Here is a 12,483-nt window from a genome sequence, read left to right on the forward strand (position 1 = left end):
GGGAAACGAGGTAGTGAGAAAATACTTGGAATGAATAAGAGAGCCCAAGATTTTTCTAGGCTCCAAAATCCCACTGGTATCTAGGAGTCATTCCTCTGTTTTCTTTATGGAATTTTTGCCTTTATGATACAAGTACCAATATATGCCCTTTGTTTTTATTTGTGCAAAATTCTCTGTATTTATAGCAAAAATTCTACCATATTTCCATTCAGTCCAATTTAAAAAACCATAATCAAGTGGAGTTCAATCTCAATCCAGCATAAATCTACTAAATTCATAAATAAAAATAAAAGCACTTCAGTGGGAACCAAAAATAGCTCACTACTTGTCTGATCAAAAATGTTTGTGTGGGGGACCCCATCATATTGATCTCTTTGGTACATAGCTCTGTAAGATAACTATAGCTCTTTAGTGTGTACCAATGTATACATTAAACCTTTAACTAATGTTATCTACAGTGGGAGTATTTGATGAAGGAACAGACTACTAATTATCCTGTCTCACTGAAGGAGTGGGAGTTGGAGAAGTATATTGGGATGAAACCATTGGCGACTGGTGGGGGGGGGCACATGCCCCCCTGCCCCCCAACAGAGCCATCCCCACCACCGACGCTGGCGTCTGCAGGTGCTTGCCACACTGACGCTGGTTTTTGCAGGTGCCCTGCCAGAATCAGGAGGCACCAGTACCCCATGGATGGAACAGAATCTGCATTAGCCTTTTCTAGATTTGTTGGAAGAAGTAATAAGGAAAATTTATCCTAATTTGCCTTCTTGTCTGTAGCCAGTACATAAAGCTTTTTTTAACTTATATTTCCGTGCTGATAACTAATGAGTAACAAAACAGACATAAACATTGTGTATTCTTTTTAATTAAGTGCTTAAAGAGGGTGCTTAAAGTCTGTTTGAACTCTAGGTACCCACTCCTACAAATATACTTAAACTGCCTGGTAATTTTGTGTCCTAAGGTGATTTTTTACAGTTAAAATAAGTACATTTCTTATAGTAGTGTCACATTATTCTGTGAAAATGGCAGAGCTCTCTAAAAAATATTGAGTACTACAACTCTAGGGATCTAAAAATTGCTGTGCCCTTTTTCCTGTAATTTATTTATTTAACAGTTAATAGCTGGTGATGTAGAATCTGACAAATAACTTCCTTATTCTTACTGCTCAAATGTATGGTTACATGAAAACAGCTAGATCTAAGAAACTGCATTGAGAACCAGTTTGGTCCCTGCAGCTCTTCCTGGTTAAAATAGCTTTATTGTGTTGCACTGCAGTATTTCACTACTGTGTTTTATATTTATAAGCTAATGTTTTAGGGCCAGATTTTGAAATCCAAACTCTTGTTGAGCAGTATCTTAACTCTGAAAGCAACAGTACTGATGTCACTATCTACTCAAGCAATACTATTTGGGGTGAACATGCATGGCAAAATCTACCTTTTAACAGTTTCTCCTCATTTCACTTTTATATTCTGCAGGGCAAGTTTTGGAGTCTTGATTTAAGCAATTGTCTCATTGACTTTATTGGTAATCTGACAGTAACTTTATTAGGAAATTTCTTTGGATTATAGAGAGTACTTTGTGATGCACCATTAAGATAGTAAACACTATAGATAAATTTTGGCTTGAGACCAGTCTTGTAGGCAATATAAAAGAATACATATGTATTCTATGGAAGAAAAAGATTCTCAGGAGCTACTGCTGCCACTCAGTGCACACATTGGGATGTATACTGCAAGAGTAAAATTGCTCAGGACATAATCCTGCACTTTGAAACTACATCTTAATATTTTGGACTCTGATAGACTCTTCTCTTGTAATTGTATTTTGGGCAACATAGTGCAAACTGCTCACCCAATATTTTAGCCTGTTCTTTGCAAATTGTGATTTGTGGGATGTTTGATGATTGTGGTCATAGTCAACAAGTATATACAATATTTCCACACTATGCAGTAAGTGCCTTGTACAATCTAGGATGTTTGTTTGGCTTCTTCCTTGGGGACAGTAATGGGACTAAGGCCCCCTAGGCCTTACCACTGGTTAGCAATATCATGTGATGTGGTTTCTTGTTCCAGAATCTTCCTAAGATTATATCTGAGTTTTAAAAATAACCCATTTTAGAGATGTTTTTGATGATCTCTCCCCAAAACTGTAGTCTCCAAATTTCAAGATGTTCCAGTGGGCTGGGTGCAGATAATCAAGGTGCAGACAGAAGTGACAATTTTTGCCAGATCTAGCACCTGAAAGTGCTCTACAGTTATGACCAAACACAAGTGCATGACTGCAGACCACTTTAAAAGGGCCCGATCCCACAACAATCTGAACCCTCGCTGCATGAACACCACATGTCCCTGGAGGCTGGGGGGGCACGGTGACCACCCACAGGTGGCAGCAGCAGTGTCAGCAGTGGGGGCAGGCCGAGTGGGGAGCTCCCGCAGGCGGTGGTGTCAGCGGTGGGGGGGATGGGGTGGCGAGCGCTGATCAGTGGTCAGCAACTACCTACAGACACCATTGGCAGCAGCAGCGGCGGCCAGTGGTGATCGGGGACTGCCTGCAGATGCTGTCTGCGGCAAGGTGGGGAGGTGAAGAGCAGTGACCCCCCACAGGTACCACTGGCAGCATCAGCAGCACTTTTTGCAGGGTGTGCACCGCCAAGCTCAGGGGGTGCATGTGCACCCACATGCACCCCCTATGCATCGCCAATGGCACTGTAATTACAGCACTTCAGAGCAGCATTTCCACACATCTATAGACACCCTAAAGTTTTGTAGTACATTTTGTTATCTCCTAGCTATTGTACCTTATTGATCAGTTTTTCTCAGAAAAATTATTAGACTGAGTCTATATTTTTTGTGGTCACATCTGGATTATTGTTGATTTGGCTTCCTGCTTTATGTATGAAAGATGAAGTTCAGATTTTTATAGAGCAGTTACTGTAAGCTGTGGTTCCTGGGGAATAATCAGCAAAGAGATTTGTTAGGGGAATCTCCAGGTCATATTTTCCTTTGACTTCAGTGTTTGACAGGTGATTTCCAGGTTTTGTTATCAACTAAAAGCACATTTCAGCCTCTGTGCCTTTGGAATTTTGTACTCTTTCTTATGGTCCTCCAGTTTAATTCAGTGTCCCCTTCTGTCTTGTTCCTGAACATCACCAACACTTCCTATAGTTAAATTACTCTAGACTCTTCTGTACTTCACTTAACTTTCAGTCTTGCTCCCTGCTGTCCTGGCCTTTTTCCCATAACTTCTACCATTCATCCTGCTGCTTCCTCTTTCTCAGTTGTCTTCCTTCCTGGTAGAAGTCCCCTCTAAATCACACATGAAACTAGGAAAATATTTAGGTAATTGCACTTCCTGCCTTTAAAACTCCTTTGAAATCTAAATCTTTGTATGACCTACATTTATCATTCCATTTTTTATGCCTATTTATCAAGTAATTCACTTGGTCTTTTAAGGGGGTTTCCATCAGGACTTTGTAAGTGTAGTACAAACTCCATTTTGAGGCTTGAGTTTTTCTCTACTATAATCCTCTTATACAGAGCTTTATCTGTGTGCTTTTCTTATTACAGTTCATTTCTAATTGCATTTTTTTAAAATATTACTGGTACTTGTTTAAACTGTTGACCTTTTGTTCACTTTTTGTACTGAATCCTTGCATTAGGGATTCCCACTTAAGTGTTAGGATGAATTAACTGAGATCAGAATTTAGAGGTCTAGGCAGTTTGTGTCAATTTAAAATAATTCCCTGTAAATACAAGTCATTCTGTATTCTTCTATAATCTTTGGCTTTTCTCTCTATTCACAGATCGAGAAGACCAGTCCATTCTGTGCACGTAAGTAGAATTATTGTTTTAATATATTTCATTTTTCAGTGCCTGTCTCCTGTCACAACTTAATTCAAGGCTTATTGAAGCCAATCAATAAACTCTCTTGGCCTTCAGTGAGCTTGGGTTCAAACCTTTGGTGAAAGGGGTTTAGCTATTTTAACACTGGTCCAGTATAAGGCGTTTGTACTTGCATGAGAAAGCAAGTGTTGAAGGCACAAGATTAATAATTCAAATGATGTTTTAACATCAGGATATCTAAAATTTACGAAAGTATAAAGAGATAGTATGTGCATGATGGAGGGACAAGGAATCTTAAGAGCTCTGTGAAAGGGGGGTGGAAATTCCAGAGACCACAAAGTGTCACGGATGCATCCCAATGCTAGCCCTTCGTGGTGTTGTACAGAAGCATGTGATGTTCTGTTGTCTTGTTTGTTCCCCACTAGGGCTGTGTGAGACACCACTGTTTCTTTTCAACTTCTGTTTTCCTGTTTCGAAGGGACAGTGTTTCATTTTGCTGTTTCAAAGCACTGCTCTGTTTTGTTTCATCAAAACTGTCTCACTGTTTCAATGCTGTTTCGACGTGTTTTGACGTTTCACCCATAGGCTATAATGGGGAATCATGAAAATGCCTATAACTTTGTCACTTCTTGCCTGATTCAAATGAAAACTGCAGGGGTGGTAGCCCCTTCCAAGGGCATGAAGCTTTCCAAGTATCAAGGAGGTAGGTGCAGGGGTTTCTGGAAAACTGCACCTCAAACTGTTCAAAGCAAAACTAGTATCACTTGCCGGCAGCCTGCTTATCCTGCATGCAGATCTGGGGGTCCGCACCCCCCAGGAGGGCTGCAGGGCTGTGCCAGACTGGTCACAGCACCGAGTTCCAGAAAGACTGGTGCTGCCATTGACCACAGCCAGAAGTGGCAGCCTGCTGTCATCCCATGTGTAGATCCAGGGGCCCACACCCCCCCAGGAAGAGTCTGGCACAGCCCCACAGCCCTCCTGGGAGCACAGGCCCCTGGATCTGCATGCAGGGTTTCAGCAGGCTGCTGATGACAGCTGGGGAAATAGCCCAGAGCCACCGACATCACCAGCTGGCAGTGGCAGCCTGCTGTCATCCCACATCATCCAGGGGTCTGCGCCCCCTGGGAAGAGCTGAGAGAAGTGATCACAGAGCTGGGGGAAAGATCAGGGAGCTGGAGAATCCAACTGGGAACTGGGGGAATGTTCAGGGACCCAGCTCCCGGTTCAATTCTCCAGTCCCCTGTGCAATTCCCCAGCTCTCTGATTGCTTCCCCCAGCTCTCTGATCATTTCCTCAGCTCTTCCCAGGGGGGCCCGGCCCCTGGATCTGCATGCTGGGTTTCAGCAGGCTGCCCCAGCCTGCAGCGGCAGCCTGCTGAAACCCTGCATGCAGATTGGGGGCCCACACGTCCCCCCCGGGAAGAGCTGGGGAAGCAATCAGAAAGCTGGGGAATCGAACAGGGAGCTAGATGTCATTATCAAAGGAGTCCTTCCCCGCTCCTCCCCCACCCTCTCCTTAGTTTCTGTTTAGCTGCAAGCAAGCCTGGCTTCGAAACTTGAAACGTTTCAAAACTTTTTAAATGTTTTGAGTGCCCTCATTTAATTTTGAAGCTGTTTCGAAGCTTTTTGTTTTGTTTCGATTTCGCTGTTTTGAGCTTGAAACACATCGAAACCTCTTTGAAATGAAACACCCGTCAAAATTTTGCACAGCCGTATTCCCCACCCAATTTTGTGTAGTTTGGATACAGGCTGCTACTGTACTTGTCCTGAGAAATATTCTCAAGGAAGGCTTGATTACTGCTAACTCCTTTGTAGCAGAGCTCCTCAGTCACTTGAAGTCTAGACAGAAGGCACCAGTTCATTCACTTACTGGGCTCAGTAGCTCTTCTTTACATTGCCTGGTTAGAGAGTAGACTTGTATTAGTAGATGTTTAGGATTGTAAATCCAAAAAAAAGCTGACAAAGCCGGTAGGGAAATACATAGCGCCCGAGCGAGGGACTAACAATAGAAGGATGGGGGTGAGGAGGGGAATGCAACTAGGTTACAGGCGATACAATGTTACCCAACTAAGCCCGGTGGGAGGGGGAAGGGGGGAGGGGAGGGAGGGAGTTCGCGACGCTGAGAGAAAAAGAGGATAGATACACACAAACCCATTACAATGGTCCGCAATGGTGGAAGAAGTGGTCCGAAGAAAAAGTGTCTCAGTCCATATACAGTCTCATCGCTTTAAAAAAACGATGATGAAAAAGTGTCTCAGTCCATATACACTACCATCGTTTTAAAGCCCAAATCTGTCTGACCTTGTTTTTCTCAAGACCTCTTCTATGGGCTTTGACTGGTTTGTCCTCCAATATTACCTGCCATTAGGGGTCCTATTCTTGCATGTTGTCTCCAAGTGATTTTGCTGCAGCTGGTCCTAATGTATAAAACCTGCTACTCTCGGAGCCCTCTTGTAGTTGTATTGCCAAGATGCCTTAGGTTTGGTCTCTTCTTTGTGATTGACTCTTGTGTCATATCACACTACAGCTGTTCAATTGGTTTTATAGATTTGAGTGTCAATGAAAATGATTTTGATTATGTTTTTATTGCAATAAATTGCATATTTATTGTCCTAGGCAGTATCCAGAGTGCCTCAGTAGGGAAGGGATTTGCTTCTGTACCAATAAAAATTATTATTATTTGCAGAAATGACACACATGTTGATTATATTAGAAACAGGAGGAAAGTCAAGCTCTTATAATAAAGTTTAGACTACCATATGGTAGAAATCGATTCAAACCTGGACTGAGTTGTCTTTGGGGGAGAAAAGAGAATTCATCTACTCACACTGCTGATTTACAAAATTGTACTTTTGCTCACCAGTTTTACAGGGGCTGGAAAATGACTGATACTTCTTCACAGAAGCATTGCTCCCAAGAATGCCTTCATCCTATAGCTAAGAACAGTTAAAAATATTTAGGACCATCTCCTAAAATGGGATAGAGCAGCTTAGCTGTAACTTCAAAGCTACCTAGTTTTAAACCAACCAAGAACATGGTCTAAGAAAAAAATCTTATAATGTCAGTTATACGATAAAAATTGTCCACTTCCTTCATTTTCCTTGGACAGAGCTTTTAGTGTTAATGGAGCCTAATTTATTATATCTATTTGTCCCTTCTATTCCTTTACTTTTTTCCATTTTCTTCTGTCTTCATCTTACTTTTGAATATTTACATTTTTGAGGGGAAAATTTGCCTTTGATAAATCTATCTATAGTCCCAGAAATCTTGGTTTCTGATAGTTTAAGTACATGGCGGGAGGAGTTTGGGGGTTTTTTTTACTCCTGGATTCCAAAATTGGAACATGTTGTTAGATTTCACACTATCCAGTGGAAAGGAAATAAATTCTTTATCAGACCTCATCCATAATACACAAGTACAGAGATTTAAATGTTGTTCCTGCTCTTTAAGGCTAAGGACAGAAATTACCCATAAACTGGTATAAGTGATTAGAAACCAGTTCAAGTCTGTAACATAACAGAAGTTCAGTGCACATAAACCACTTTCAAAGTGGCCAAAAACAGTTTAACATAAACCTGGATGAATCAGATTATCAGACTTAACTGATTTAGGTTAATTTGATTTACTGAACTTTTGTCCCAGATCCCCTCGAAAGTCAAGCTAACTCACAGTCCACAAGCATCCCAGGATGCTTTGCACCTCCTCTGCAAGTCCCCCTGCAGGATGGCTGGGCTAGCCCAAGCTGTCTGCTCCAGCCAAGCAGGGAGGTATGCTCTCGCACAGGGGCAGGCAATTATTTCTGGTGGAGGGCCACTTACTGAGTTTTGGCAAGCATCGAGGGAAGAAAAGTAGCCCTTCAAAACAGTGCCTACCTCTTAATACCTCCTTGTACAGAAATGCAAGAGCTAAAATGTATGCGTAGACGTGTAACTATTATCACTTTTTTGGCCTTGTTGACCATATTTGGTTATACAGAAAAAAACACTCTTTTTGTTAAATAACAGCGAAGTGTAAGCAATACACATTATTTTATGATCATTAAATTTCTTGGAAGTTATCCTTTTGCTTAAAATACCCAATGACTAAGGAGTTTATGTAATTTGTCTTCTGAGATATCTAAATAGCCATACACACAAAATTTCCAAGCTTTGATACCTAAATTGCAATCAATTAATATACATTTGTCACAAGTATCAGTTTGCTTATGCAAATATATCTTTGGATGCTTCTAAAAGTTCTGCTGATGTTTGTGCTTGGTGGGCCTGGGATGCATGATTTAGTGTAGACTGTCAGCGATTCCTTTTCTCATTGCCACTGCATAGTCTCTCCTTCTGAGAATACTGTCTTTCTAATAGTTCAGCATACTGTCTTTCTAAAAGTTCGGCAGGCTGGCCAATATAGTTGCTGGTACTGAGGCAGAGGTTGTGTGCTTTATTTATAATTATTGCATTCTCTGAAGCTTGTGCTACATCTCTTAGCAAGCTATTCCATTGCTTAACAGCTCAAAATATATTCAACATATTGCAGAAATCTGACCCTTCCTTTCTGGACATGTTGCTTGTCTAGGTTCTTATCCCTCTGTCGCCAATGCTACATTTTCCTCTGTTTGGAACCTTTTAGTCATCCCCAAATTCATCCCAAATGCTGTTACCAAAATCATTTCCCTTACCCATCAGTTTAATCCAAATGTTTTCACACCTCACCTACCTGTAACCCTTCATCATAGGCAGAGTGGAAAAAAATTATTTGGTGGGGCTGAGTGCATGTGCACATGTGCATGCATCCCTCACCAGCAGGTAAGTCTGTGGGGCAGGGGGAGGAGAAAGGACCACGGGGAAGGGGGAAAATCAAGGCCCCAGCAGTGAGGGAGGGTACATGGCACAGGCAGGAGCAGGGGCTGGGGTGAGTGGGGCCTCAGCTGGACCAAGTGGTGGGACAAGTGGAGGCCTTGGGGGCACATGCCCCCACCCCCCCAATCTATGTGCAGGGTGGAGGCGGCTGCCATTACATGCTGGCCTTTGAGCCCTGCTGCCCCAAGAGCCGTGGGATGTCATGTGCATCCCGCCGCTAGTCAGGCAGGAGGTATGGGGAAGCTGCAGCAGGGAGCGAAGCACAGCACACAGCCACCTCCATCCTGCGCACAGATCAGGGCGGCACGTGCCCCTGGGCCTCCGTTTGTCCCACCACCTGGCCCGTCCAGGGCCCCACTCACCCCAGCCCCTCTTCCTGCCTGTGCCCCGCTCCCTCCCTCACCACTGATACCTCAATCTCCCCCCTCCCCTTGCTGGTAAGGGAGGAAGTGGGGCTGGAACTGGGACTGGAACTGGGGCAAGAGCAGGCTCTGCACAGCCAGAATGGAGCATGGGAAGGAACTATGAGTGACTTGTCTGGGGGGGCTCCCAGTGTGGTGGGGAGGGGAAGGACAGCTCCCTCTGCTGCCTGCACCCCAATCGGGTATGGGGAGCATGTGCCCCAGATCTGCATGTGGGGCGAGGGTGGTCTGCTGCTGCAGCCTGGGGCTGAGGGGCTGTGCTGGGCTCTTCCTGGTCTGGGGATTGGGTTGCACTGCACTCAGGATGGGTGGCAGTGGTCCTGGGAGGGAGGGTTGGGAGGCCTATGGCGAATTTTGAGGTGGCTACATTCATTCCCCCATACCCACCTCCCAGGGCTGCTGCCGCCAGCCCTGAGTGCAGCCCAGTCCATCACCCCTGCTGGGAAGAAGGTGGCACTGCCATGGCCCCAGCCCACAGCAGCAGCCCACCCTTGCCCCATGCACAGATCTGGGGGCACAAGGCCCCCACGCCCTCCTGGGGTGCACATAGCAGAAGGACCTGTGCCCCCCGAATGAGCTGCTCGTGGCTTTGTCCTGCACCCTGCCCCAACTGTGCAGCGCCTGCCTCTGCCCCTGCCCCTGCCCAAGCTCCAGCTGCAGCCCCACTTCCTCCCTCAACTCTGCATGTGTGCCCCTTCCCACCCTTGCTGCAGCCACCCATAGCCCGCGGCCTGGCTGCCTTGTAGCCCCACCCGCTGCCCTGCATTTCAGGGGCCTAAGCCCCATTATCTCCAGCCTTCCACTACCTATGCCCATCATTCATACTGCTCTGTATGATCCCTCTGTATCCTTGGTGATTACAGCTGTTACAAAACATATAGACAACATTAAAATGTTCTCTGCTATTGTTCAACAGCCAAGCACTTTTTTGGCTGTCTTAATTTTTCCCTGTAAATTGGTTTCTAACACCCTAATAATTTCTGTTGTTCTCCAAACTCCTACTATTGATCTTTCTAGTATTGAGGTGTCTTAGATTACATACAATAGTTATGGTGCAAGCTTTTGAGAAATCTTTGGCAAAGGGACTTTTACTTCTGGTATGAGTCTTTTGTGAATGCAACCCAACATCACTCTTGCTCCGTACTATCATAGGACAAACTTGTAGCCAATATGCTTCTCACAATCATTCCTTGGTCTCTGTCTTGGCACTTTACTCTCAAATCTCTGAGTGAATCCTTGAGTAGTCACAATGGTTGGTTCCTGTTTCTTGAATTTTTTTCACAATTACTGCCTCCTGTTGTGCTTAGTTATGCTTCAGCTGAGGATTCTCCAACTTTCTTCTACCCTCATGGATTTTCACACTGCTTCTTAATTCACTATGTTCCCTAGACTTATCTGTTTTGTCCACAGTATATTATGAACTGGTTCTGAGTTTGGCCTGTTGCCTCGTACCATTCCTTACCACACTCAGTTCAGTCCCTGTGTCCAGTTCAGTCCTTCAGTTCAGTTTGATCACTGTGCTTCTTTATTGTCCCACTCTTAGTTAGTTTATTTTTATGACTTAACAGTAAAACTGAAATGCTCCCCTACAACTAGGTTCTACATTCTGGACTACAACATATGCCTATGAACCTTCTAACAACCTTCTGTGTGAGTATTAGCTCATATATCTGTGTACTAACAGAGTGGTTTCCTATGGTTTTGAGCACCTCAGGAATGTATTTTCACTGTTCTAGTTTTTGTGTTGCCCCTTCTCCTGATCTACCTTCCATTTTCCTTGACCCCATATAGGCGGCGGAAAGCCGGGGCTAACAGGTAATACGGGGCAGTGGGTAAGACTGCAAGGCAGTCCGGGCACAGGCTCCTGGTGGCTCAGGCAGGGGTAGGAAGGTGCAAGCACACAGCGGTGAGGGAGGGAGTGGTGCTGGGCCAGGGACAGGGGCAAGCACTGCACAGCCAGGGCAGGGCATGGGATGAAACCATGAACAGCTCGTCCGGGGGGCGGGCGTCTCCTGCAGGTATGCACACCCCAGGAGGGTACGGGAGGCATGTGCCCCAGATCTGCGCATGGGGTAGGGTGGGCTGCTTCTGTGGGCTGGGGCCAGGGTGGTGCAGGGGCTTTTCCAAGTGGGAGGCTGGGGCAGGCTGTGCTCAGGGCAGGTGGTGGCAGTGCTGGGAGCAGGACTATGAGAGGGGGCTGCAGCTACCCCAAAATTCACCATAACCTCCCTCCCAGCACCACTGCCACCTGCCCTGAGCACAGCCTGACCCAGCCCCACAGCAGGAAGAGGCTAGCACAGCCCCCCTGCCCCAATCCACAGTGGCAGCCTGCCCTGCCCTGCACACAGATCTGGGGCACATGCTCCCCATGGCCTCCCGGGGTGTGCACAGTAGCAGGTGCCACCACCCTCTCCCCACGCCACCTGGAAGAGCCACTTGCAGCTCTGTCCTGTGCCTCACCCTGCCCCAGCCCCACTCCCTCCCTCACTGCCGTTGGTGGGGAGGAGCAGATTGAGACTCCAGCGGTGAGGGAGGGAGTAAGAAACAGGCAGGAGCAAAGGCTGAGGTGAGTGGGGCCCCAGCCAAACCAGGTGGTGGGACAAGCAGAGGCCCAGGGGGGGCATGTACCCCCTGATCTGTGTGTGGGGTGGAGGCAGCTGCCACTGCACGGTGCACTTTGAACCCCACTGCCCCGAGATCTGTGTGATGCCACCTGCATCCCACCACTGCCTGCCCGGCGGTGGGACGCACATGGTTCTTGGGGCAGCAAGGCTCAAAGCGCAGCATGTAGCAGCAACCACCTCTGCCCCGCACACACATCAGGGGGTTACATACCCTCCGGGCCTCTGCTTGTCCCATCACCTGGCATGGCCAGGGCCCAACTCACCCCCAGCCCCTGCTCCTGCCTGTGTCCCACTCCCTTCCTCACCACTGCAGCCTCAATCTGCCCCCTCCCTCATGGCCCTTCCCCGCCCTTCCCCCACAGACTTATATGCTGGGGGATGCACGCACACTCAGCCCCCCGAAATAATCTTTTCTTCCTCCACCTATGCTTGACCCCATCACCTCTCTGAAGAGCCTGTCTTGGGACCACAGGCATTTTCCAAAGTAGCTCCATATCCCTGATGTCTGCATGGGCCCTACAGCCAGTGTTCTGCTCCCTATTTTCATCCTTTCCATGACAAAGCAACACACTATGCCCTGTATACAGAATAAGCCCAAGAAGAATATCCAGTTCTTTGGAAAACAAATGCATTTTTCCTCTGTGTGTTATATCTGCTGTTATTTTCATAAGTTTGAATGTAACTCCATTTTAAGGCATTGCTCTTTTCTCTGGCACTGTTGCTTGGAGCGAGCAGTGACC

The 12,483-nt window shown here is 46.1% G+C and overlaps 1 protein-coding gene across 3 annotated transcripts in view; it reads left to right on the forward strand.

The window, feature by feature from the left end:
* Positions 1 to 12,483, forward strand: part of MYH11 (myosin heavy chain 11) — a 95,789-nt gene that overhangs the window by 22,351 nt on the left and 60,955 nt on the right. For all 3 annotated transcript variants that reach the window (XM_025206429.1, XM_006025582.3, XM_025206428.1), the window contains exon 4: positions 3,809 to 3,836. In XM_025206429.1, the coding sequence (XP_025062214.1) occupies positions 3,809 to 3,836 (28 nt within the window). The remainder of the gene's footprint in view (positions 1 to 3,808; positions 3,837 to 12,483) is intronic.

The sequence above is a fragment of the Alligator sinensis genome, unplaced genomic scaffold (assembly GCF_000455745.1).
Source record: "Alligator sinensis unplaced genomic scaffold, ASM45574v1 scaffold927_1, whole genome shotgun sequence".
Classification (NCBI taxonomy): domain Eukaryota; kingdom Metazoa; phylum Chordata; order Crocodylia; family Alligatoridae; genus Alligator; species Alligator sinensis.